The 26,927-nt window shown below is 46.9% G+C and overlaps 1 protein-coding gene across 1 annotated transcript in view; it reads left to right on the top strand.

The window, feature by feature from the left end:
* The first annotated feature begins 54 nt into the window (after positions 1-54).
* The window catches only part of PIP4K2C (phosphatidylinositol-5-phosphate 4-kinase type 2 gamma), a 37,731-nt gene continuing 10,858 nt past the window's right edge, over positions 55-26,927 (top strand). Inside the window, exons 1-7 of the mRNA XM_055003662.1 lie at positions 55-233; positions 9,319-9,416; positions 11,962-12,058; positions 14,444-14,590; positions 16,804-16,950; positions 22,675-22,713; positions 25,669-25,782. Coding sequence (XP_054859637.1) covers positions 105-233; positions 9,319-9,416; positions 11,962-12,058; positions 14,444-14,590; positions 16,804-16,950; positions 22,675-22,713; positions 25,669-25,782 — 771 coding nt within the window. The 5' untranslated portion in view covers positions 55-104. The remainder of the gene's footprint in view (positions 234-9,318; positions 9,417-11,961; positions 12,059-14,443; positions 14,591-16,803; positions 16,951-22,674; positions 22,714-25,668; positions 25,783-26,927) is intronic.

The following is a 26,927-nucleotide window of genomic DNA, read 5'->3' as shown; positions in this document are numbered from 1 at the left end:
CCCCGCCCCCGCGTGGGCGTCACGTGGCGTCGTCGTCAGCTGATCGTTGTTTCCGTTGCCGGCGGCGGGGCTGGGCGGCGAAGCGGGGCTGGGCGGCGGCGGCCATGGCAGCCTCGGCGGGGCCGGGCACCCGCACCAAGACCAAGAAGAAGCACTTCGTGCCGCAGCGGGTGAAGGTGCTGCGGTCGGCCGACCCGCTGCTGGCCGTGCTGGGCTGGGGCATCAGCCATCAGGTGAGCGACACGCGTCCGGGCGTCCTCACGTGCCTGCGCGGCCCTCTACACGCGTCTCTCTTCTGCGCGCGGGACTCCCCGCAGCGGCGCCTCCTCGCGTTCTGCCTCTGCCCGCCCTTGTTCCAGATTCATTCTCACCTCCTTCCGAACTAGCCTGCCTCGCAGGGTTGTTGTGAGAGTAAAATGGAGGGGAGGAGAACGAGGGAAGCCCCGTTGGGAGGCAAGGCGAAGCATAAATGGGGCCTGTTTTGTGCTCTTCCCAGGTCAGAACTGTTGAGATGCTGTGAAAGATATCCTGCCTATTAGTCTGTGTTTCTAATTTGCTTGCATCATGCCTTTCTTTCAGGAGTTAATTATAATAACTATGCCCTTCTAAACAGAGCAAGATGGGTAGCCATGTTAGTCTGTCTGTAGAATAGAGCAAGAGTCCAGTAGCATCTCTTAAGACTTAGAAAATTGGTGGTAGGGTATAAGCTTTCATGAGCCACAGCTCACTTCTTCAGTTCGTCTATCTGTAGCAGTAGAAAAGAACAAGAGTCCTGTAGCACCTAGAAGACTGACAAAATTTGTGCTAGGGTAAAAGCTTTTGTGAGCCACAGCTCACTTCTTCAGATATGGATTTATGCCCTTCTAGACAGATTATTGCCCTGCTCAGAGTAGTGAACAAAATCAGTGTATTATTATCCCCACATTACAGCTGGGTTTGAGAGCCCTGCAGGGAACAGATGCAAATCTTAAATTCTCCAGTCCAGGTAGAAAGCTGATGAGCTGCGTATATCCCACCCATCTAGTACTGTCTTGTCATGCCTCTTGTCAAGGAGTTAAGAGCAGCATGAGCAAATCTGTTCTCCAGTTCATCCTTGCAGCCTGAGGTAAGTTTGATGGAGAAAGAGGGTGTGTGTGTGTGTGTGTGCGCGCGTGACTGGCCGAAGGTCACCAAGCGAGCTTCATGGTATGGGGGGATTTGAACCCAGGTCTCGTTTGTCTTAGTCCAACATTATGTTCATTGCATGGCATAGGTGGTCCCTCAAAATGCTTGAGGTGCTTTACAATTCATATTGTTAAGAGTTATTCCCTCCAGGTTCTTTTTAAGTGTATTTTTTAAAATTGTCGAGTGCTTTGGGGTTGTATTGCGTGGGATTCCTTTTGTAAGCCACTTCTGGAGTCTTTGGCTCAGAGATCTGAATAAAAGGCGCTTAAAACCCTCAATTATTGCTAGGCTTGGTATCAAGCCAGATTCTTCCCACGATTCTTTGTCCGTATTCTCCTCTCCCCCTTTATCGTCCTTTGACAGCTGGTACAAGCAGCATAATTCCTGTTCTTTCCCTACAGACCTGAACTGCTGGTAAAAGCTGTTCACCTGATAAAACGAACACTTGTTATTGACCTATACCAAATTATACCTTCCTCTTTGGGGGAATTAATATTGAGAGCTGGCTGAAGGAATCAGTCAAGTGCCTGAACAGATGGGTCAATAAATGGGCATGCGTTCTCAAATTTTCTATCTAGGAGGCGTTCATTTTGCATTCCTTAGTCTAAGGCTTTACCAGTATGTGTATTTCCTTTCCTTATGCAGCCTTACATGGTGCGACCAGGTGGAATATTGGGAAGGTAGCCGTTGTCCTAAGCCTTCCTTTACTAATTGGGAATTCTGCCTAAAATTTCAGGGTCATGCATTATCTCTCTGTCCTGCCTGGGACCATAATTTTGAGTTGAAAGGCCCTTGCCAGAGCAGAAAAATGTTGTCACTTTCTTTTCAGAACTTCCCCTGCCCCACTCGGTACTTATCCTCTTTATATCTTCATTGTCCGGGGCTAAGGATTGCCGGCGGGGCATGAATACTTCTCAGGTGTAATCTTAGGTTAAGCTCTCCCATGTCCAGTGTTATCTGAGGGGGTGTAGAATATAATCACCAGGAGTACAGTTGCAATGCCAAATGACCCCTCCTCTATTTACCAGATACCGTGCTGGCACACTCTTTCTAAGGATGCCCACATATCATTAAATTAACCTTCACTATATCAGATTATCTTAGCAGTTCCTCTCATTAGCATCCCATCCTGAGCTTTGTTCATTCAGCTTCTCAGGACCTGTCATACTGAGAGCCCGCATGGCCTAGTGAGTAACGTTAGGGTTTGGGGCGACCTGGGTTCGAATACCCCCCTTCTGCCATGGAAACTTGCTGGGTGAGCTTGGGCCAGTTGCACACACTCGGCATGGCCTACCTCACAGGATCATTGTGGGAGAATCTCTACGCTGCTTTGTCCCAACTGGCAAAAAAGTGGGATAAAAATAAATAAATAAATGCAATGCATCCTCTATGGGACTGGGAAACAAGGGCATTGCAAGAGAGTCCTTACGGGGCACTCATAGCAAATAATAACCAGGCAGCTGTCTTTAGATATCCTCTTTCTATCCTCTAATTTTGCCTGGCATTTTTTAGAAGAATGTTTTGCTGTGGACTAGAAACCAGTTTCTTCTGGTATTTCCTGTTGAAGGATAGTCCCTCTGTTACAAATATCCAGTTTTTTGTCCCTCTGGGGATTTAGTACTGGGAGTTATTTGCCAGGGATCATTTTGCAGTACCAATGAAAGAAATATTTTGGCTTTACTTACGAGTTTATACTTGGTTGAGGTCAACCACCAGTTGTCTGCTTGTTTATTGATTTCCCGGTTTACTATAGAGCCCATTTTTAACAGCTCTTGGTGGTGACTGCGAGCCATAACTTGCCTTTGCAAGCTACTTCATCCCATGAGTAAGAGAGGAATCTTGAGCTGCCTGGTTCAGGTCTGGGGACCAGGTGTTCAGACTTTCTCATACCCTCATTTGGCAGGTATCAGTACAATTACGATCAGTCTCTAGAAGTGATCACAAGCTCTCCTGTTGGGGAGAATAAAGGTCTTTGGTTACGTGAACTGGCCAGTTGAGTTCTTATTGGGCATCTGCGAAGACGTCCTTGTGATTTTCTCTGCAGTTGTGCTTCATTGTCTCTTTAACGTGCTTGGAAATGCCTTGACTCTGTACTGTGTTGCTGGTATATTTCTCAGAGGTCTTAGGGCCAAGCTACAAGTGACGAGTGGCACTTGAACGGCAAGTGGATTGAGTGGAGCGCAAGTGAACACAGAGAAATACACTTGCCGTTCAAGTGTCATTCGTCACTTGTAGCTTGGCCCTTAGATGGTCGAAAGCTGTTTTAGACGGGGCAAGCTCACCTGGAAGAACACCTGCAGCACTCTAGACAGGAGACTACATGAAATCCTAAACAGAGTTACTCCAGTCTAAGCTCATTGATTCCAATAGGCTTAGACTGGAGTAACTATGTTTAGGATTGCACTGTAAATGGTGGTTCTATAATTTCCCCTCCAGAGTTCATTATTCCCATACTCTTTAAGGAAAGGTCCCTATCAGAAGTAACCTTCCCGCTAGTCTCTTGAACACACATTCTCCCATTCTTTGTGGCTTGAAATTCCATGCAGAAGTCTCTTGCGAAATTGCTTTGCGGGGGCTTGTTTCTCAGATATTTATACTGCCTTTAGGGCAGTATAATCAGAGTGATTTTGACTAAGCAAGTTGGACGAAAACTGTTCTTTTCCTTCTTTTTAACAAGCATGGGGAAGATTTTTTTACCTCTGGTTGTAGAACTCAGATTTGAGTCGGGAACCTCTAGTGTAAGTGCTCAGTTGGAGCATGTGTGTGATAAGACGATCAAGTAAATAGGCCATCGGTGCCCTGGCATTAGGTTGATGCCCTGGATTTGCCGAGGAACTCCTTCCTGCTGGGCAGAAGGGTAGGGGTGGCCTGATTGGGGCGCTGCAGAGGTATTAATAGCACAGTACTGTGGTAAATGAATTAAAGCGTCTCCGCTGAAGCTGTCGTCCCTGTAGTACAACCTGTATTGCGACGAACCTGCTCTCATTTAAGCTCTGAAAGGAGGTCATCTCCTAAGCCCGGCATGGAAAAAGAATTAACCAGCGTAGGGTGGATGGGTTGGCAATTGTCTCTTTGCATGAGATGTGCACTGATCTTAACTAGCCAACCTACATTCCCTCTGATTCCAGCTACTTTATGACAACCCCCCCCCCCAGGGTGGGGAGGAGAGTGAATGAGCTCCGGTGTGACTCAGCACCAGAATATTTCAGATTCCGGATTGAAGGAGGCTGCTGGTACGTGGGCCTGGGAGCATGCCCTTCTGTCTTGCAAACTGTCTGGTTGCCACAGGCATAGCGTACAAAAGCTGGTTGCTTCCTTCCTTCCTATCCCTTGGTGCTTCTAAAAATAATATGCCATGTGACGCGTTTTCCATTTTTTAAAAAAACTGGTGAAGCTAAAATTGCCTTGGGCATCTTGGTGTTTTTCGCTAGGCTAACGTAGCATGCATCGGCTCGGTTTCTCTGACTCTTGTAGTGTCTGATTTTTTACCTTCTTAACACTATGTATGCACGGCTGTTCCCTGTTTGGCTATGAATGGCTGGTTGTTGCTGTTTTGGGTCGGATGGTTTCCATTTAGAACGAGCTTGCTACTCTGCAAACAGCAGTGGATCGTTTTGCTAGTTCTTTTCAGAACCCAGTGCTGCCAGGAGCTAGCACCAATGGAACTCAATAATTATCGCTTTTATGATATGCAAAGTAACCTACAAGAGAAAGATCTTCCAGCAAACATAACTGAAAGACTCTCTTCCACCTCCCCAGCCCCTGCAGAAGAAATCGAGTCTTGCAGCTTTCTAGCCACACCAGGCCATCTCTCCCCTCTGCCCTTCATTGACTGGCTTGTTTTAAGAGGGAGTCTGGTGTACTTTATCTTCTCTTTCTTCTAATGCCTGTGTTGGCTTAATTTTCCGTTTGAGAGATCCTTACGCTCACCGCAGTGGGCAAAAAGAGCTTGAAACAATGGAGGCATTTATACCTCACTTTATTTCATTCTGAAGATGAGCGAGAGAAGGCTGATAAAGCTAAAAACACTGCCCAGGGACTGCCTTTGTTCTTGCAGGAACGGTATAATTGGCAAGATCTTTCCAATAAACCTAGAGTGGAGCTTGAATCTGCGCTCGTCTTCCCAGTCCCGTGGTTCAGTTGTTCTCAGCCCTGAGCCCACATGAGAGAAGCGATTCCTCAGTGCTGTCCTGTGCATGCAGGAACAAGCCTGCACCCTTTGATGCATGTTGCGTGTAAAGTGCCTGGCCCCAAGGTCACCCAGTGAGCCTTCTGGCCGCAGAGGGTTTGAATACTGGTTTTGCTTGGCAAAATTGGGTCGCATGCTCTGTAGCACTTGGCTTCTGTTTAGCTTGCTCCGTGTACCTGAGAAATACCATGTCACGGCGACAGGGCCCTGGTGCCTCAACCCAGCTAAGGGGAAGAGCCAGCAGAGTTCTACAAGCCGGGCTAAATGCAATTATCAAATTGGCAAGAGAAGGAAAGTCCCTCAAATGCCCTCAGTTACTGCCACCAGTCCCTCAGAGTTCCAAAAGCTTAGGAGGGGAGGGACACCACTCCAAGCCTGTAAGGGAGCTAAAAGTAGCAAAGTCTACCTTGCAAAGGTGTGGTTGCAGGCAGAGTTCACAGCAGACAAAAGTTATCTGGTAGGTGGTTCATGAGACATGCAAAAAATGGGGTCAGCAAAGTCCTTGAGTTTGAGAGGAGAAATATTATCTTTCCTTTGAAGGAGGATGTTAAAAGGGATTAAAAAAAAAAACACAATGAAGCTGCCTCGTACTGAGTCAGGCAACTGGTCATTTTAGTTCAGTGTTCCCTGTTATGACTGGCAGCTGCCTTCCAGGAGCTCAGGGGAGAGTTATTTCTCAATATCCACTACTACTTGGGGTCCTTTAACTTGAGATTCCGGATGTGGAACCTGGGACTTTCCGCCTGCAACGCATGTGCCCTGCCACTGAGCCCACAAGAATAAATGTGTTCCTTTTTTTTCCCTCAGAAAGTAATCACAGCTGTCCCTTAACAATGAAAGTGTGAATGTGTAGTTGTGCAGTTAATTGCCATTCACCACGATCGCTGATGTTGGGCTTTTTCCAGGCAGTAGAAGGCAAGCAAAGAAGTGTCCTTTTCTCTCTTAAAAACGAAACGTTTGACCTCAACTGGGAATACAAGCTCTGAATCTTTAGCTTGTGGCCGCGCCCGCCACATGATGTTATTGCTTGACTCGACAGGCAAGAGCATCCCTTTGCCAGAAGGGTCAGCCCGTTTCTGGACCTCTCAGTTGTATCTGGTGGGTGGTCTGGCTGCTATTGCTCTTTCCGTTTGCAGCACTCGAGAGCTTGCAGAAATTTTTACAACTTAATCGCTTAACGTGTGCACTGCATTTCTGCGGAAGCAAAGGGAATCTGCAGAATGTCGCACTGGGTTCAGAATTCAGCTTCTCTAGAATCCTGGTTTTCATTTTTAACAGGGCAGGTTTTCTAATCCTTGGGATTGCAAAAGGTATGGTTACCGATGGCGCCTCGGAAGCCAGAGAAGTGGCTGGAGAAGAGAGAAGTGCATTGCAGTGTTTTGCTGTTGCTTCTTCCCACAATTCGTTTAGCAAGGGGGAGATGACGCAAAATAGAAAAGCTGTGTGTGGAATGGAATTGAGCTTAACTTGGATGGTCCTAGTACAGAATTTTCTTGTCGTGCAGAGTCTCTGTGTTCTTTAAGAGTGGAATATAAGCTGGGATGTGCGTACAAGTATGTGCTGGGAAAAAAAAATGCTGCTTTTCAATGTATCCAAATTCTGCTCGACTTGGTGAGCTCTGTACAACATATTCAACTTAAGCTATAGAACAACTCTTTCTCCCCTTGCTTGTCTCCCCCCCCCACATCAGTCAGTAGCCTGGAGTCTAGATCCCAACTGTGGTTGCACTTCTGTCTCTAGTGCTGGATGCTATGTATAATCTTAATGGCTGGTAATGTTTCACTGTGCAGGCTGGCTTAAACTGGCCCTGACGCTGCTGCTTTCTCTTCAGCAGGAAAGGGGGTGGCACCTTCTGTGGCAGTAGGAATCTGGGATATGGAAGGGGGACGGTAAAGGGGTGTAGGCAGCTGGCTGGAATTTAACAATGGGTTTAGGCTGAACCCCCCCCCCCCAGGCTTCTCTGACCTGTAAACCTTTCCCTCTCCCTTGCCCGTGATTGCAGGAGGTGGGCCCTCCTCCTTCACTTCTTTCTGCCTTTGTGGTTATCTTACAGGCCCGCATCTGAGGTCAAAGATCAGAGGGTTTGGGTCAGCAGAACGAGGTGGTAGGATGTTGAGGGCGATAGGGTGGACCGCACCACTTCAGCAGCAGGGGATCCGTTCCAGCTTTCGGCGTTCCTTTGTGTAAAAGAGTGCAGTGGGAGGAGGGATTCTGTCCATTTCCCTTGCTCGCTGTGCCGGCTTTCTGTTTGCAGGGAGTTGCTAACTAGGCAGACGTCTTCAGTTGCATCCTTCCACCTGCACTCTAAAGTGATGCGATCTACCACTTCATATCCTCATTCCTTTGCTCCGTGCCAACTGAGTTGACAGTTGTACTTTCCTCTGAACCTAAAACACCCCTTCCTAGGCTTGTGAATCAGTGGGCATTTGATAGAAGCAACAGAATCTGCTATACTCTTGGCATTATTTATTATTTGTTTGTTTGTTTCAATTTATATTCTGCCCTCTCCACACTGGCAGGCTCAGGGCGGATTACATTAATACACGTTAAAATTTGCAGCCCGCCGTTTAAAACGCAAAATATACCATATAAATATTTAAAATGCAAGCACAAAACAGCACAAAAACAGTTCATTTAATCCATTTTCAACGGTCACTAAAAGATAGTTAAAAAGAGAAAAACATTCTTTTTGGAAGTGGATGTTCTGATAGGGAGGGCCCCGTTCTACCCTATTCGGCTGGCGGGGGCCCTACCCAGCATCAGCGGAACGCCTGTCGGAACAGCTCCGTCTTACAGGCCTGGCGAAAAGATAACAGATCCTGCTGGTCCCTGGTCTCAGTAGACAGAGAATTCTACAGGTTGGGGCCAGGACCGAAAAGGCCCTGGCTCTGGTTGATGCTAGGCAGGCCTCCCTGGGGCCAGGGGCTATTACGGTGCTGTAGCAAAGTTATGATTTAGCCTGCATACCTACTCCTCTGGGTTTGTGCACAAAATCTCAAGAGTGGGCTTAAGTGAATGAATGAATGAATTTATTTGCGGTCAGAGACCATAACAATAACAATACATCCTTATCAGTCAATAAAATAATTAGATCCAGCGTAAAAATGTAAAGGACATAAAAAATACATTTAGCGTTTAAAATCTTATCTTAAAATGTATATAGTTCTCTGGGAACCACAGGAATTCTAATATTTAAAACAATGACGTTAAAATAGTTAAAATCGTAAAAAGAGCAGGACGGACTATGTATGGCTATTCTTTTTATTATGGAATTTAACCAAATAGTGGGCTTAAGCCGCAGTGGTTCCCTTAGGGGGTGTTACTTTGAAATAAGCTCTCTCTGTATGAATAAAGGATTCCAAGCCATTTGTCCTAGGATTCTTGGCTTTTATGGCTAACCTGCCTGAGCATCTGTACTTGACATACATTTCTTCATGTGCGCGTGATGCACCCATTTTTGTGGGCTTGTAAGTATATTCTGAGGCTGCCTGGAAACTGAGTATGTGGCTTGGAGAGAGGAGGGGTTCTCAAAATAACACTGGCCATATCCATTGCTACTTCTAATCCCATGAATCGCCTAAGCATCATGACTGGTGGTGATGTGGTATTGAGTTGTGTGCCCCCTTCTCTCAAGCTGGAATTCTAGTTTGTTATGGTTTGGTGTAGTGGTTAAGAGCAGCAGGACTCTAATCTGGAGAGCCAGGTTTGATTCCTTGCTCCTCCGCTTGAAGCCAGCTGGGTGACCTTGGGTCAGTCCCAGCTCTTCCAGAGCTCTCTCAGCCCCACCCACCTCACAGGGGGATTGTTGTGGGCATAATAATAACAACACACTTTGTTGTCCTGAAGGGTGGTATGTAGATCGAATGTTGTTGTCATTGTGGGACTCCCTTGAAGGGCACTGTGGTGACGATGCGATTTCCTACGAGAGAAACCAACAGCACTTTATCTCTGCTTCCCCATGTCAGGTCAACGAGCTGAGCCAAGTCCCCCAGCCGGTGATGCTGCTCCCCGATGACTTCAAGGCCAGTTCCAAAGTGAAAGTGAACAATCATCTCTTCAACAGGTAAGGAGCTGCTGGGGTCTGAAGACTTAAGGCCTGAGGTCCTCCTGTGGCCTTGCCCCGCCTGGCAGTTCTGCCCCAGCATCTTGGGCAGGACGCTGTCTGACTGAGGTCCTTGGGTAGAAGAGCTGGGTATTAGATCAGGCAACTTTAGTCATGCAAAGCATGTGCTCCAGTCACAGGGTTGTGGCTTCTCTGGGATGCATATGTACGCACGTACGTATGTATGTATGTCATTTATAGTCCGCCTTTCTCACTGAGACTCCAGGCGGATTACACAGTATGAGATTAGGACAATCAGTATCAAGTACATTTCCATACAGTATCAAGGACATTTCCATAAACAATGCCACAGGGTAAATAGATACAAGTTTAAAAGACATAGCATTATCAAGAATCCAATACAGAGTAGAAAAAATACTAAAGCAGAACATAATCAGTTCTAGGATTGACATTAGACAACATGGAGTACTGGTAGTACATGGGAGTACATATTTAAAGCAGCAGATAATATGTAAGGCAATATAGTGATGAAGCCTATGGTCCCTAACACGTTAGTGAAGCATCTTCCCTACAATACAGCCCTCCCATCTGAGTAAAAAGCCTTTTTGAATAGTTCGGTTTTGCATCGTTTATGAAAAGCCAGTAGAGTGGGGGCTCTTCTGACTTCCCCAGGCAGATCATTCCACAAGATAGGGCCCCCTTTCTGTCATGCTGGAATTCTAGTCTGTTATGGTTTGGTGTAGTGGTTAAGAGCAGCAGGACTCTAATCTGGAGAGCCAGGTTTGATTCCCCACTCCTCCACCACAGAGAAAGCCTGTGTACGGGCTGCTGCTGACTTGTGTCAGCACCCGTGTGCAGCCCTGGCACCTGCAGGAGACCCTGTTCAGACGAGCGAAGCTGTGTCTGCCGCCGCTGCGACCTTGTGTCCCTTTACCCTCTTTCGAATGTGCTTTCATCAGTCATCAAGCGGCTGTCAGACACTAGCAGCCCTGAGCGTATTTGTTTTTTTTTAAAAAAACTGTCCTGCACTTCCCTCCCATCCCAGTTTGGATTTCTTGGGTGGTTACATAAAGAGATGTCCAAACACTTGGTACACCAGTCTTCCCCAACATAGTGTCCTTGGCACTTGCCAGGGGTTGGACTAGAAAGTCTGTATGGCCCTTTCCAACTCTGTGATTCTTCAGAAAACTCTCAAAATGGATCTAGAGCTATGTACTGCGGTCTAGCACCTACTGTACCAGGGTCAGGCTGTCAGCTGTTGTGGGGTGAACGATTGAAGTGCCGGAGGGGGCTGAAATACCTGAAAGCCTCGGGGCCCGGCCATGGGTTAACACGGCTCTGATAAGGGTCAGTCTTCCTCTGATAACTTTGGTATTTTTGTCTTGCGGACATGGCATTCGCCTTTCTGTGTTCTCTGTTGTGATTGTGCTAACTGGATCATTGTGAGCTTGGTATGTCGGGGTGTGTGTGTGTGTGTGACTTGCAGATGTTGGAACAAGAGTATCTGATCCCCAAGAAAGCTCTGTGCTGATGGCCCCAAGTTATTGACAGAATTTCACTAAGTGTACAAGTTGCACACGTGGGAACATCATGCCGTCTAGCCCTCCTCGGACCGTACCACTTCAGAAAGGTGGTGGGCTTCTAGTTGGGGTGGGGAAACCTTTCTCGCCCCCACCCAACTCTCCAATTTCTTCCCTTATTAGCAATAAAGGAAGACTCTTCTCCCTGACTAATAGTGTAGCCAATTGCATAGAGCTGGAGGATTATACCATGTGATACAGGAAGCTAATGGTGAGGAGATTATAGGCCATGGGCCGCAGATTACTGAGATAATGCTCAGATTGACTTGGTAGCTATTACTTTAGTAAAACCTTGTTTCCTTGTCAGCCTAGCCTGCTGATTCAGAAACTGCAGGCTGTGTGTACGGGAATGAGTTTCGATGAGGTTCTTGTGGGAACGAGCTTGTCTCCTAAGCAGGAGAAAACAAAAGGCCTGTGCGCATGAAGGCCAAGTGTGTGTGGGGGGGGGGGAGAGTCCTGAGGTATATTTCTTCGTTCCCTGCTTCTCTCCGTGCTGGACACTCAAAGCCGTTTACAACATGGTTCTCCCCTCCTCTATTTTACCCTCACACTAACAACCCTGTGAGGTAGGTTAGGCCGAGAGAGAGTGACCGGGCCCACAGTGAGCTTCCATGCCGGAGTGGATGTTCAGACCGGGGACTCCCAGATCCTCACCTGACACTCGAATGCCTCACTGTGAGAGAGGTTGAATGGACTTTCTGAATGCTTCCTGAATGCTTCCCTGTATTTTTTTAAAAGCTTCCTGCTAGTAGAAAATGGGAAGTGTACAGGGTGATAATCTCTCTGTCAGATCGTAAGATTTTTTTTTTTTAGTAGCAGGGATCTTTTCGTTATATGAGCGCATTCAAAAATATCTTTTTGCCTCTGTCTCATGTGGTACAGCCCTCCTTAGAACCCTTCGTTCTTCTGTGTTTGTTGACGGGGATTCTCAATGTAGCAGCCGCTTCTTTCTGTCTCTCCTCCAGGGAAAACTTGCCCAGCCATTTCAAGTTCAAGGAGTATTGCCCACAGGTCTTCCGCAATCTCCGCGAACGTTTCAACATCGATGACCAGGATTATCAGGTGAGTAGGCCTCGTTTTGTGAAGAGTCTTGCCGTAACAGTTTAGATATCCAGCAAACCAGTTACCCGCTGTTTTTTTCAACAAGTCCAGAGGTTTAAACACAAGCCTGTCGGTCTCCTTTTTATGGGACTTTCTCACTCAAGATAACCTGCCAAGTCAGTCCACACCTTTTTTTAAAGAACATAAGAGAAGCCATGTTGGATCAGGCCAATGGCCCATCCAGTCCAACACTCTGTGTCACACAGTGGCCAAAAAAACAGGTGTTCTCAGGAGGTCTGCCAGTGGGGAAAGGACACTAGAAGCCCTCCCACTGATTGCTCCCCCCCAAACACCAAGAATACAGAGCATCACTGCCCTAGACAGAGAGTCCCTTCTATACCTTGTGGCTAATAGCCACTGATGGACCTCAGCTCTGTATGTTTAAGGAACTTAAAATGTTTTTATTTAGGAAGGCCTTTGCTGATTTGAGTGGCAACTGATGGGCGGGTGGTGTTGTATCTAATTTTGAAGATTGTTATTGCTGTGTTTGAGGGCTTGTGTGCAGGATTATTATTTTGAATGGTTTTTTATAATCTCTGCTGGCCTCACTGAAGTGTTTTGATTTCCGCAAGTCTCTTTGAGAGCCCCAGGTGGGAAGTGGACTAGAAATCTCCGTAATAAATAATGTACGTTTTCAGAGGAGTGAATTTGGCGAGTTATAAATTGTTCTGCCTGACTCACGGTAGCTAGGTGACTGGATTACTGCGAAGTTCAGTGGATGAATGTTTCAGGGAAGCTGTCTTGAGAGAACGTACCTGGTACTGAAGGCAGTCCAAATACGATTTCTTTCTTCCATCGGGGTACTCCAAACAGCATATGTAGAGTTCTCTGGCTATTTCCCTTCTAGGCAACAGCCAGCCCCAGGCTTGGCTGACTTCAGCAGTAGGTGTGTCCATGTGCCATATTCTGGCACCTCAGTGGTTAATTTAATTTAATTTATTCAATTTATACTCCGCCCTCCCCACACCAGCGGGCTCAGGGCGGATCACAACAAGGCTTAAAACACATCGCACAATTCAACAATTATTAGTATTAAAAGCATAAAATACTACATTCCACCATTTAAAATACTACATCTATATACTGAGTTTCGGATTGGGAAGTCCTTGGTTCAAATATCACTCCTGGCATAATCTCACTAGACGGTTGCAAGCGTGCCACAGGCCCTCCAAATATTTGGTTAGATCCAACCAGTTTCTGCACTTGTGAAAAACGGAGGGTGGGATCCAGTTTGACCACCTAAACGGCTATGTTGGGGATCGTGCAACCTGCCTTGATGTAAGCCACATAGGGTTGGTTGAGTGAGTGGAAAAGACGAGTTAAAAAAGGCTGACGGGGTCCAACGCATTGGCATAATGCTGACCTACCTTACAGAGTTATTGTAAGGAGAGCAACACATCGAATTACGAAGTGTAACATAATGTTTGGAGTTACTTTAAATGCTTGGAGTATAATCCTAGCACTGCTTTGACTGATGCTGCTGACCCTGAGGGGTAGGTAGTGTACCAGGTTGCAGGCAGAAGGTCCCAGGTGTAGTCAGCTAAAAAAGGATCTTGGGTACCAGGTGGTGGCGATAGTCCTTCTCTGCTTTGGAGAGCTGCTTCCATTCAGGGTATACTATACTGAGCTAAATGCACCAAGCCTCTGATTTCATATGTCCCAACTTTTTTGTAAGATGTCTGAAGATGATCTTGGACATGGCATCTTTGCCTTTCACGAGAAGATTGATTTCAAAGCCCTTTGTGTTTGTCTAGGTTCCATGCCCGTTCCCACTTTGATGAATGCATCCATCTTGCTCCACCACAGATGTTTCTGACGTTAGGGTTACCAGCTGGCCCTGGGGGAGGGACGTCTTGTCCTTTGAATAGGGAAATGGGCAGTTGAAGCTTTTCTCGGCATGGAGGCCAATATCATCCCATTATGCTTCTATTAAACAGGCAGGGCACTTTTCTCCAAGCCAGTTGGCATCTCTTTTCCGTACAGATCCCAAATGAGTGAGGTATGGAAGGAAGCCCCATCACTAAAACTGTGAAGTCATTGCAAGGTGTAAAACATTTGGAGACCTGGAAAAGAGCAAGAGTCCAGTAGCACCTATCAGATGAACAAAATTAGTGGTAGGGCAGGAGCTTTCTTGAGCCACAGCTCACTTCTTCAGATACTTTTCGTGAGCCACTGCTCACTTCTTCAGACCTGTCGGGGATCAGCCACTGTGCAATCTTTGCTCTTAGCCTAGCTTCCTGCATTGTCAACCGAAGGAAGCAACAGGATTCCTCCTTAATCAGTCTTGCTGGGATTGTAGGGCAGCCCCTGATTGTTGCTACTTCACTTTCCCCTTGGCTCTTTCAGGTTTCACTGACGCGCAGTCCACCCACCTATGAGACCGAGGGAGGCGGGGGCCGCTTCCTCATGTCGTATGATAAGACCCTGGTGATCAAGGAGATCTCCAGTGAAGACGTGGCTGATGTACACAGTCTCCTCTCGCATTACCACCAGGTAAGACTAGCTGGCAGGCATTGCCTTCTGTGGGTGGTTCATGTGTCCCGAGCTGGAGAGGGAATTCCAGTTCTGCAACTAGAAGAGTCTTGTTCTGCAATCTGAATAAAATGTACAGGTTAAGCAAGTTTGAGAATGTTTGTTTGTTTGTTTACAGTTTGTGCAGCTTTTTCTTTTGTGGTAGCCATGGGTGGGGGGGGAAAGGAATTTTGCTCTATGGTCGTTATGAATTGCCCTCTTTCTCTCTCACTTCTGAGGCCAGAGCAGGTGCTCCCTATCTGTTTTCAAGCCCCTGTTGTCATAACTGGAAGGAGGAAAGAAAATTTTGGAAAAGAGAAATTGGAACTGATATTCATATTGGTACAAATGGGGAACCTGCAAGAACTTCCTCGGCAGAGGCTATTGTTTTTCCCCATCCCTTTCCCAACGTTTTTGCTGTATTTCCTGTCTGCTTCTCCCACCTGAGAGTCAAAATGAAATGGTTGAGATCTCAGCAGCTATTTAAGTAGTCTAGCCAATCCAAAATGACTGCCAAGGTCTCACAAAGCAGTCCCAGCAGATTGTGGCCCCTTGAAACTCATTCCCCCCCTTATAAAATTTAAAATTTAAAAAATATTTACAAACACCTTGACAATCTAGATGCTGAGCTGCAATGAAAAACATGAGACCTGGTTTCCAAATCTGGCACGTGGCCAGGTGATCTCGGACCTCTGAAAAACATAGGCAGAGCTAGCCACAGAAATTGCTTTTGAAATAACAAATTGAAGCCGTTGTGTTGTTCCATTAGAAACAGTGGCAGTAGCATAATACCTTTTCATGTACTTGTCCGCTGTGATGTACGAGAAATTAACTTGGTTATTTTTTTCTTAAATTACATGGTTTTCAAGTTATAGCACGAGGATGAGGGCAAGACTGTAGGTAAATGAAGAGTGAACTGGAAGCAAAGTTGTACTCGTGGCCTTTACTAGAACCAACTAAAAAGCTGCAGTGTCATGAGAGAGATTTTAAGGTCACCAGAACTTTCCTTGTACCTGGATGTTAAGCAGAGAGAGAGAGAGAGAGAGAGAGAGAGAGAGAGAGAGAGAGGCGGGGGGGAGAGGGGGAGAGGGAGAGGGAGGGAGGGAGGGGGCGGGGGGGAGCTGAGCATGTTAAGTCTTTGGTGGCCATCGCAAGTGCAAGGATCAAAGGAACGGCAGCTTCTCTCTTTCATGCTCTAAAAACTAGCTGATGTTCAGAACCTCCTCTTGCGTTAATCTTCCTTATGAGAGATGTGCCTATTCAGAACACAGAGCTAAAAGAGAGCCCTTGTAGTCCTCGCATTTGTGAAGATGGTGATTAATTTTAGGTTCTGCCCTGGGCGTAGGAAGAGGGAGTGGAAATTTGTGGCCTTCCACAAGAAGTTGTTCGAGCCCTTTGGAGTCATTGTGGTAGAGTCTCTCGTGTCCTTTCGCCCAAGGTGCACTCAGTGGTGATAAAAGGGAGCAATCTTATGATTGAAAGAATCCTTTGGAGCGTAGCTCTGCTTCAGACTTTCCAGATAGGCAAGAATTACCGGGTAGCTTTTGCAGGTGTGAGGGTGGCTGAGGGCAATGCATGAATAGGACCAGAATATTGGAGTAATAGGGAGTATGTATAGGAGAGAATAATAATAATAATAACATTTGATTCATATACAGCCCTTCAGGACAACTTAATGCCACACTCAGAGCGGTTTACAAAGTATGCCATTATTATCCCCACAACAAAACACCCTGTGAGGTGGGTGGGGCTGAGAGAGCTCTGAGAGAGCTGTGACTGACCCAAGGTCACCCAGCTGGCTGGTGACAACCAGAAGGTTGCAGCGGTGAAGTCTTTCTCAGCCTGATCACTGGAAGCACATGGATGTTGTCCACACATTTCTCTCTTTTCTTTGGCCTTGGAAATAGGATTTTAATGACTGAAATTCTCAGAGTGCCATTTTTGGTGTCTGGTTTCCCCAACACTACCCCATGGGCTATGTGATCCTTCCAGACCCTGTCTTTAACTAATTGCCATCTTGCTAAGAGCAGGAGAACTTGTCGGAAAACTGCACTCTGATATCCAGACTCGGCTCGGGTCCCCAGATTTACCCTTTCCACCCCGAAGTTATCTCATGGTCTTGCCCAGCCTTTTCTCCAACGCATTTTGGGCTGTCCGTGCAGTTGGCAAACGGCAACTCCGTCTTCTCGTTCCAGTATATTGTGAAATGTCACGGGAACACTCTCCTGCCCCAATTCCTGGGGATGTACCGGGTCAGCGTGGACAGCGAGGAGAGCTACATGCTGGTCATGCGAAACATGTTCAGCCACAGGCTCACCGTGCACCGGAAGTACGATTTGAAGGTAACGGGGCATAAGGTTCCGGGTTCAGTCTCTGCTTAAACGATCTTGAGGAGCAGGTATGGGAGATGCGTATGCCTAGTTAGTTGGATGGTTTGGTACTAGCATGGGTGGGCCAACGAAACACTGGAGATTAATTGATACGTTCGCAATTTATAGCCATCGTTCCTAAAATTAGAAAAGAAAAAGGTCCAAACTGCAGACTCCTAAATGACTCCCGTTGATTTCTAGGGAACAGAGCGAATGGGTTGCAATCTAGGACATTGTAAATTGGGAGAAATGCCTGTCCCCAGACACTGAGGTCACTACAGAGAGAATCGTAGAGTTGGAAGGGGCCGTACAGACCGTCTAGTCCAACCCCCTGCCCAGTGCAGGATCCGCCTAAAGCATCCCTGACAAGGCTCGGGGGTCGCATAACTAGTTAGCATGCCAGAGTCTCGTTTGTTATCGGAATTAACGCGAATTTAGTCTGCACTCCAACCATGTCCCTGAGCATACCTGTGTACTTTCCCCATTCACTTCTATGGAGACAAATAAACTGCTGCAAATGGGGGGGGGACCATTGGAGATAAGGCGGCTCTTTGTTTCTTCAAAATCTCATGTTCCAAAGTGCTCGAATTGCCTGGGCTTACATATGAGATCATACATTTATGTTCAGGTTTACATGTTTACTACCCAATGCACGGTCTGACATAATTTATAATCGTGCAACTCTTATCCTGATGGACAATCCCTACTGCCGGCACCTGGTTCATGCACATGTATTATTAGGCTACATGGGGTTGGATCTGGTGGAGAAATTTCTTTAACCCAATCACAGGTTCTTGGAAAGGGGTCCAAATGAAGAGGCAGAATGATATTGAAGATGCCTCTTTATTAGCAGTGATGCATCACCGATCAGCACTTATGACTTCTCTTCATCACTGCATTCCTCCTTGTCCAGTTATCTGTAACGAACTCAGTTCAGTAGCATTCCTTACCCGGTTTGATGTCAAGTAACTTTTCTAGCTTCAGTTAGTTTCTAGCATAAACGAATTGGCAGTTTTTACCAATTCCCTCCTCCTGCTGCATACCCCTTTTACGGTATTCTGCAGCGTCAATTTAATCTGGATCCAATCCAGTACAAACAGGAGGCACCATTGTAAGTAGCAGAAAAGAGAGCCAGTTTGGTGTAGTGGGTAAGAACGTGGGACTCTAATCTGGAGAGCCGGGTTTGATTGCCCACTCTTCCACTTGAAGCCAGCTGGGTGACCTTGGGTCAGTCACAGCTCTCTCAGAGCTCTCTCAGCCCCACCCACCTCTCAAGGTGTTTTAATAGTAACATACTTTGTAAACCGCTCTGAGTGGGCATTAAGTTGTCCTGAAGGGCAGTATTTAAATCAGATGTTGTTGTTAGAGGTTCGGTGATCTTCCTACTGCCTGCAGGCCTCTTACTAAAGGCTGGCAGTTCAGCAACAGCATTGGAAGAATGAGAAATATCCCACCTAACGCCCCCCCTCCAAGGTCTGCACAAGAGTCAAGTGCAGCATTGCAGGAGGGAGTCGTGGGGTATACAGCCTGTGCTAAAATAAATCCCCACTGAATTCTGCAATCTTTGTAAATGGTTGCAGAACCTGTTCTGTTTCCTCAAGATATGAAGAGGTGCAGAGAGCTACGTTGCGTCACTGGAAATCCTGTTCTTATTTGGACACACACATGCACACCGACTTTGGAGATTTTATCCCACGTACTTTCAGGCCTCTTGTCTTTGTAGCTGTAAAGGCTCGAAACCTGCATGTGTGTGTTTAATAAAAGCCAAGATTCTTATGATGCTGAGTTCCGTGCCCTGAATCCTGTGTAGAAAGACAACTAGCTCCTTGTCCCGAGGCAAGAATTTTTTATTGCACCACCACCACCACCAGACATCGCTTCTGAAGTCAGAGATGACTGGTCTATCTATGCCAGACATCAAGTTCCTTTTGAGCTTCTTCTGGGCATGGCTGTATCAAGCCGATTAAAACGTATTGGGCTGAATTGAATCTCCTAAGAAAGGCAGCTTCTTCTGCTTTAAGTACTGCCTGTGGTTGAAGACCCATCCCTTACTTGTCTAGCACTCCGGATGCTTCTGCCCACCCACCGAATGGTTGCTGTGGCTCACCTATAGGACAGCCCATGATAGAGGTTTACAAGATTATGCATGGGATAGAGAAGGAAGAGAAAGAAGTATTTTTCTCCCTTTCTCAAATATAAGAATTCGTGGTCACTCAATGAAATTGCTGAGCAGTCGGGTCAGAACGGATAAAAGGAAGTACTTCTGCACCCAAAGAGTGATTAACACATGGAATTCACTGCCACAGGAGGTGGTGGCAGCTTCAAGCATAGACAGCTTCAAGAGGGGATTGGATAAACATATGGAGCAGAGGTCCATCAGTGGCTATTAGCCACAAGGTATAGATGGAACTCTCTGTCTAGGGCAGCGATGCTCTGTATTCTCGGTGTTTGCGGGGGGCAATCAGTGGGAGGGCTTCTAGTGTCCCTTCCCCACTGGCAGACCTCCTGAGGACACCTGGTTTTTTGGCCACTGTGTGACACAGAGTGTTGGACTGGATGGGCCATTGGCCTGATCCAACATGGCTTCTCTTATGTTCTTACGGTGGCTGCTTTCTGGAAACTTTACCGAAACCTGCACCATAGGTGGGGTTGAACCACAGCTTCTTATCTCACTGTAACGGTGACAACCTGAACACAATCTTCAGGGCGCCACCTAGGACAGGTATTAACTAGCTCACCAAACTGGTAGTTGTTCCTACTTGCATTTTGGATAATTGTTCTCTTCTTCCTGCATTTCATGATCTCTTGGCCCTGCTGTTCCTTTATATCTTCTATATAAAAAAAATGCAAGGTGAGGTTTCACTGGAGTCTTGTACTCCTTAAAGTTTGTCATTGATGCAGTCTCTGGTGAAGTGCACTTCACTGTCCCGGTGGCTTCCAGGCAGCGTGCGGTATATACGCTCTCTCCCTTTCTTTTCGTGGTTGCAGTGAAATAGTTCCTCTGTCCTCAGGGCATTCGTTTGACACATGACCAATTTCAAAAGCAATGCCCGTGCTTATGGTGTGCTGGAAAACTTCAGCCTCTTGCAGATAGGAGAGTGGGATGGATGACGTCCCCCCGCCAGCTCTCCCTTCACCCACCGCTACACCTCATTAAAGCTGACCCCAAAGCAAATTCTCCTGTGGCAAGGTTATATAGATCTTTTTATAGCGGCGCTAACTAGGGCCTTGTTCAGCGCTGCCCGCTTTTTAAGAGGGGTGTGGGTGGAAATCGGGCCACGGGAGAAATTCAGCTTTTATCTGGAGGATTGCCGCTGATGTGCATATTATAAAGGGATGCCTTTATCTTAGATGTGATTTTAATCAGTTTCACAGGCAGTGGACCTGCTGCATTGATTTTGCTTGCAATAATACTTAATTCTAAAATCACTGCTGTCCAATGAAAGGACGTAGTTCAGGTGCTGCATTCAGGGAGGGGGAGCAGAGTGTGCTGTGCAAGAGACTTGAAGAAACAGGTGTTTGGGTTTCTGTGTTGTGCCTCCTTGTTTCAATCCTTGTGCATTTTCCCACTACGTTTTCAAAATTACCCATACGAGCACGAGGGCTAGATTATTTCTTTCTGTCAATGGAAGTTCGGCTCCTCTAATGGAAGCCTGCATTGAAAAGTATGCCCATCTTTGTTTTAGACTCTCACAGGCCCCCCTGGAATGGAGCACTTTTCATTTCTACTTAAGGGGATACCTTAATTCAATGATTACCCCCCAATATGGGCATCAGGGCACCTGCCAATATTTCCTGGTGCCTCCTTCCTTCCTTCTCCGAAGCAAAGAATGATTCGTGTATTGGAGGAATTCCCTGAGGACAGTATAAGCATTTCATTGCAACTACGAGGAGAAAGGGAAAGTGTGTATGTCTAGCACACACTTGTCTAGCAGTCGTTGGGATCAGAAAGTACAGTCCATCAAAGCCTGTACACCACCATACGACGTTTCTTCCCTCGTTGGGGCAGGAGCTTCGGAAGACCCCGGGAGCTCTTTGTCTTTGGGTCTGCGGGGGGCCCTCAGTTTGGAAATGGCTGCATAGGATGCTCAAGGTGGAGCTTCTCCACCTTTTGTGATTGGCCCCAACCCCCCTGGCAGCCATTTTGTGCTGAGGCCCGCTTCATGTTCTCCAAATTCTAAACGCACCCACAGGCTCACTCAGCTGCGGGAGATCCCCGGTGGAAGCAAAGGCCTGGATTTAATTCCCCGAGTCACTTTCCGTTCTGATGCCGAGGTTCTGTTGTTGAATGCCTCTTGTGGACTAACCGTGCTAAAGGAAGGGGGCGCAGGGCGAGGAGCTGTGAGGGAAGTTAGGAGCAAAAGACATTAGGGACAAGATGGAACAAGGCGGTTGAGGAAAGTCTTTGAAGGAGAGAGTTTGGCAGAGAGAAGAAGAGAAGCACAAGGGGCATCATGGCAGAAGGCAGAGTGGGAGGAACTTTCCAAAAGGGCCAATAACAGCTTTCCGACTGCTGTTCACAAGTGCCTTCCACGCTCAAACATTCCCGTGTCAGATTTGTTTCACGATGAGGAACCTTTTCGTAAGGGGGAGAAGACACAAAGCTGATTGCAAGCGATAAAATTACCATACAATGCTTGCATTTTGAAAATGGCTGCTAAAATGCTCAAGGGGTGTGGACAGGAAGGCTTTCATTCCCAGTTCGGCGGCTAAAGTCTTTCTTAACCGCTGCTGGGGACTTTGTGGGAAAGACTTGGATTCAGGCTATATCAAGAACTCCCAGGGTAGCCACATCTTACTCCCTCAGCTCCTTTTTTCCCCTTCTGTGAACTGGTGGGCAGAGGGAGAGGAATAATTGTTGCCTCGTATAAAGAATAAAATAGGATAAAGAATAGAAATGCCATTTATTTGCAGAAATGTTTCGTCCACCGAGGGCTATATTTGCCCCTTTGCTTGCAGATGATGGATGGATCCTTCTGCTGGCAGAAAAATCCCCCCTTCCAAAGTGTGACTTTCACCCCTCCTGCTGCAGTCCAAGCCTCTGTTCTGGTGGGACGGAGGCGGGGGGAGCTGTCCTCCAGGAGTGGTATTTTGGGGGGCACCTTGGGCTGTAAGCACGAGGGGGAAGTGAATAAATTGCATTTAGTAGGCAGGAGTCTTTCTGCCGGCCAAACTGCTCCAGGGGATCCAAGCCTGTGCCTTGAGCCTATCTGGAAGGTTGATAAGCAAAAGTTCCCATAGATCTGCTTAGCAGGTAATGTGTTCTACCGCCTGTTGTGTGCAACCCCCAAGAGGCAGCTTTTTGGCTGGAAATCATAATAGGCTTGTTGACAGGAACTACTTTAACCAAATTGTTTCTGTTGCTTTTATCTGACCAAGGCAAGTTTTATAATGTTTAAAACGGCTTAGTTTTGCTGTTGCCGCATCAAAAAAAACCCCAGTTAAGCATGGACAGCAGACTGTGATTTTGTTAGTCTGAAATATTTTTACGATCTTCCCTGTATCCCTGAAATATTTTTATGATCTTTTATGTGTCCCCTTCCCCTCGTTTTTATGATGGTTTTAGACAAAAGTGACAGGATTTATGAGAGCGTTCTGGTTGGTCGGCTTCGCCTGATAAGGATTTCTGTTTGGGTTTGTGCGTTCAATCTTGCACCCTCGCCGAACCTAATCTTGGTGTTTCTGCTTTTGTTTTAGGGCTCTTTGGTATCCCGTGAAGCTAGTGATAAAGAGAAGGTAATGTGCATCACGGCTGGCTGCTGTGGGGCGTGGGGATCTCTGTTGTGCTGTTGCATGTCGGCCCTGTGAGGCTGAACCGACAAAATCCCAACTGAGCAACTTCAATCCAAACACCTAGGCCAAAGGGAGAGGAAATACGGAAGCTGACAGCTCTCATTTACTTCATTTATACCCTACCTTTCCCCCCAGTGGCGATCCAGAGCAGCCTACATCATTCTCCTTTCTTTCAGTTTATCCTCACAGCAACCCTGTGAGGACGAGGTTAGGTTAGGACGAGTGCGTATGACTGGCCCAAGGATGCCCAGCAAACTTGCACAGTTGAATCCGCAGTGTGGATTCATACCTGAGCGTTCCAGCTCCTAGCCCAGCGCTCTAACCTCTCTACCGCATTGACTGTCCAGTAGAGGTAAAGCCTGGGAGGCAATTTCCAGTTTTCCTCTGGAATAAATTCTCAGAATTAAGGGCCTCTGTAGATGCCAAACTACTGGGTGGTAGAAGTGGAGGCGAAGGAGTTCCAAAACCGAAGTCGTAAGGGCCGTGAGCACTGCAAAGGGAATTTGACAGTTCTGCAGAAGAGAGGGCCGTCAGTGGAGGGAAAACTCCACTGTGTGGCCATTGAGAGCCAGTTTGGTGTAGTGGTTAAGAGCGGCAGGACTCTAATCTGGAGAACTGGGTTTGATTCCCCACTCCTCCACTTGAAGCCAGCTGGGTGACCTTGGGTCAGTCACTTAAGAGCGGCAGGACTCTAATCTGGAGAGCCAGGTTTGATTCCCCACTCCTCCACTTGAAGCCAGCTGGGTGACCTTGGGTCAGTCACTTAAGAGCGGCAGGACTCTAATCTGGAGAGCCAGGTTTGATTCCCCACTCCTCCACTTGAAGCCAGCCGGGTGACCTTGGGTCAGCCACAGCTCTCTCAGAGCTCTCTCAGCCCCACCCACCTCACAGGGGATTGTTGTGGGGATAATAATAACATACTTTGTAAACCGCTCTGAGTGGACGTAAAGTTGTCCTGAAGGCCGATATATAAATCAAATGTTATCGTTTTGTTATTGTTGCTGTGGGAAACAAGATGCTGGAGTTGGCGGGCTGCTGGTCTGGTCTAGCAAGCCGACTTTTATGATTTCCCCCCTTTTGACTTCTGCCCGATCTCCTTGGCTGACTTCGTGCTTCTTGGAATTACTTTATTTTTTAAGAATCTGCTTCGCAGTGTGCTTCCTTCCCCAACACGTCAAATGATTATTATTATTTTTTTACGTATCTCAGAACAGTTTCTGCAAAGCCTTCTTTTTGATCTCTCCCCTTCCCCCGCTTTACATAATACCATAACTGAATTTTAACACTTAAACTTCTTTTGCTTTCCATGGTGCGTCAGCCTCGTTTTTTCCCTTCTCCGCTTTCATCTCCCTCGTCGTAGTTTAACAGCCTGCTTCCCGGTGTGCATGCTCCTTCGAATAGGCGCTCTCTCTCCCCTGTAGTGCTCTACCAGCAGGAGTTCTGGTTTTAACCAGAAAACTGTTTTTCAATTGGAATCACCCATGCTAGTAGATTTACAACATACACTTAAAATAATTTCAACGCTTATTGCTTTTTACTTTTTAAAGGGAAGGTAGAGTCCTTTTTTTTTTTTTTTGCCCGTGACGCTTTTTTGTGGGGGCGGTATTTCTATTAGGCTTTGATAGAATAAGGATTTTAGGCAATGCTTTGTTTACTCTACAGTTCCACGGAAGCACAAAAGAGCTACTTTGGAGTGACGGATACATGGGCCAGTAGCTGCGGTGAGGAGGGGGAAGGGAGTGAAATCGCACTTCCTGCCACTTCCATCACTGCAACCCATGGCCCCATGTGCCTCTTACTCCCCTCGCATCTCATGACCAAGGGAATTATCTATTTATTTTATTCAACTTACACCCTGCGCTTCTTGCAAGCGGGCTCAGGGCAGCTTCCAACAAATATACTGTTAAAATACAATAAAAACCTTATTAACACGTTAAAATTCAGGCGCCGTCGGACAAATCGGCGACTGCAAGATCATCATAAACCCCGGCACCGCCCTGATGTAACTCAAGGGCAGCTGCAAAAAGAGGGTATTAAGTTTCTCATGGTCAGAAACGGCTGGGAGGAAGGAGGAAGCAGGGAAGATCTGCACTTGTGTGAATAGACTACTGGATCCAACTCACTGTGTCTGAATCCACCATCTTTAGGAAAATATTCTTTCCCTAGATTTTGGTGCAAGAACAAACACGTATCTCTCTGTCTGGCCTGACCCTTGGTGCTTCTGTTGCCATTTCTTAGGATGAAAGGGAAGCAGCTTCAGTTCTTTAAGAGCCCACGCACCTTATTGCTGTGCCGTGTGGTGGTAGAGAGTGCTGTCAAATCATAGCTGACTTCGGGTGGCCCCTGGTGGGGTTTTCAGGATGAGAGACTAACAGGTGGTTTGCCATTGCTTGTCTCTGCAACCCGGTCTTGGTTGGAGGTCTCCCATCCAGTTACTAACCAAGGCCGACCCTGCTTAGCTTCTGAGGTCTGATGAGATCAGGTTCACCTGGACAATCGAGGTCAGGGCTGCTGTGCCATATGCACGTGTTTTATCTGCAGGTGTATGTTCCCTGAGGATATTTCCTCCCTGGCAAGGAAGATGAGTGAAGTTATCCCAGAATGCTCTGCTCCTCTTAGAGCAGAAACGATTTCTTTTCTGTAATAGCGAATGGTGATGGGGGGGGGGCTTAATCTGATGGTGCTTTTCTCAAAGTGAGAGCAGAGTGTATGTACTACTTTTGAAAATGAATTGTGCTATTTTAATTGAGAACCGGAGCTAGCTGTCCATGAGAACCTTACTTGAGTGATTAGACCATCTTGCTGCTTTTTTTGTCACCTCTGGGTTCAAGAAGGGGCTGGCTCCAGCCTATGTCCCATTCCTGCCTTTCCCATCTGTTTTGGTGTTTCTTCTTGCAGGGCAAGGAGCTGCCCACACTGAAAGACATTGACTTTCTAAATATGAACCAGAAGGCATACGTCAGTGAAGAGGCCAAGCGGGACTTCATGGAGAAGCTGAAGCGGGATGTGGAGGTACGGTGGCTGCCTAGGCCCAACCTAGCCCAGCAGGAGTAGCATTTGATCAGCGAAGATCAGTAAGAAATGAGGTGCAAAGCAGAATTCTTCGACGAAACAAGAGACATCTGGAGCTACAATGAGCTCTTTCTTAGAGCTAAGCTACAAGAGACAAATTACACGAGGGCGCGCACGTGAAGGGAGTTGCGATGTTAGCTAGGAAGCCGAGTTTGAAAAGACAGATCGGAAGGCTTTGTCAATTCCCCCTCTCTACAGAGCCAGCAAAGATCACTCCTCAGAGGGTTTGTTAATTTCCTCTTAGCTGGAAGGATCTGTCAGTTTCACCTCCCCTTCTAGGAGGCAAAGAGGAAATAAAACAAACCCTCTGAGGAGCATCTGTAGAGAGGGGAAATTGACAAAGCCTTCCGATCTGTCTTTTAAAACTCAAGCTTCCTGGCTGACATTGCAACTCCCTTCACTTGAGCATCCTTGTGTAATTCCAGAGGAGTTAGCCGTTTTAGTCCGTAGTAGCAAAATAGTAAAGAGTCCAGTAGCACCTTTAAGATTAACCAACTTTATTGTAGCATAAGCTTTCGAGAGCCACAGCTCTCTTCATCAGATGCAGGATGCGGTGGCATTTTTAAACTCTGTATTGAGAGATTTCATAGAGAAGAGCAAGTAAACACGAAGGGTATTGCCCCCGGCTGTTGGAAGACCAAGAGACTGTTTAGCTTGGTCAACACTGAGCCAGTTGCCCAATTTGACCAATCTGAAAACCGATTTGCATAGTGGGTTTTTCACAGCTTGCTCCGGAGAGTGTGGGAGTTCTCCCAGCCCTCAAGGCAGGCAAAAGGCCACCACCTCCTCAACAGTGCTGTCATTCTCGTTCACACCCCAGAAGGTCAGAGGTGGTGTGGGAGAACTCTCTGCATGCCTCAATGTGGGCACAGTGCTCAAGGGCCAGCGACTCCTTGGAGCTTGCACTGTTGGCAGAGCAAAAGGGGAATTGCTTCCAAAGATACTTCTGGATCGGTGCAATGCTCTTGTCTCTGGAGGGCTTGCTGAGCAGCTGAGGCTACGTATTGATTAAAATCATGAGGAATTTTAAGATTTTTAGCATCTGAATCTTCCAGAGACTTGGAGATAGCTTTATCTGTTAAGTT

The sequence above is a fragment of the Eublepharis macularius genome, chromosome 19 (assembly GCF_028583425.1).
Source record: "Eublepharis macularius isolate TG4126 chromosome 19, MPM_Emac_v1.0, whole genome shotgun sequence".
In the NCBI taxonomy this organism is placed as follows: domain Eukaryota; kingdom Metazoa; phylum Chordata; class Lepidosauria; order Squamata; family Eublepharidae; genus Eublepharis; species Eublepharis macularius.
This window is presented reverse-complemented; position numbering and strand designations above follow the sequence as displayed.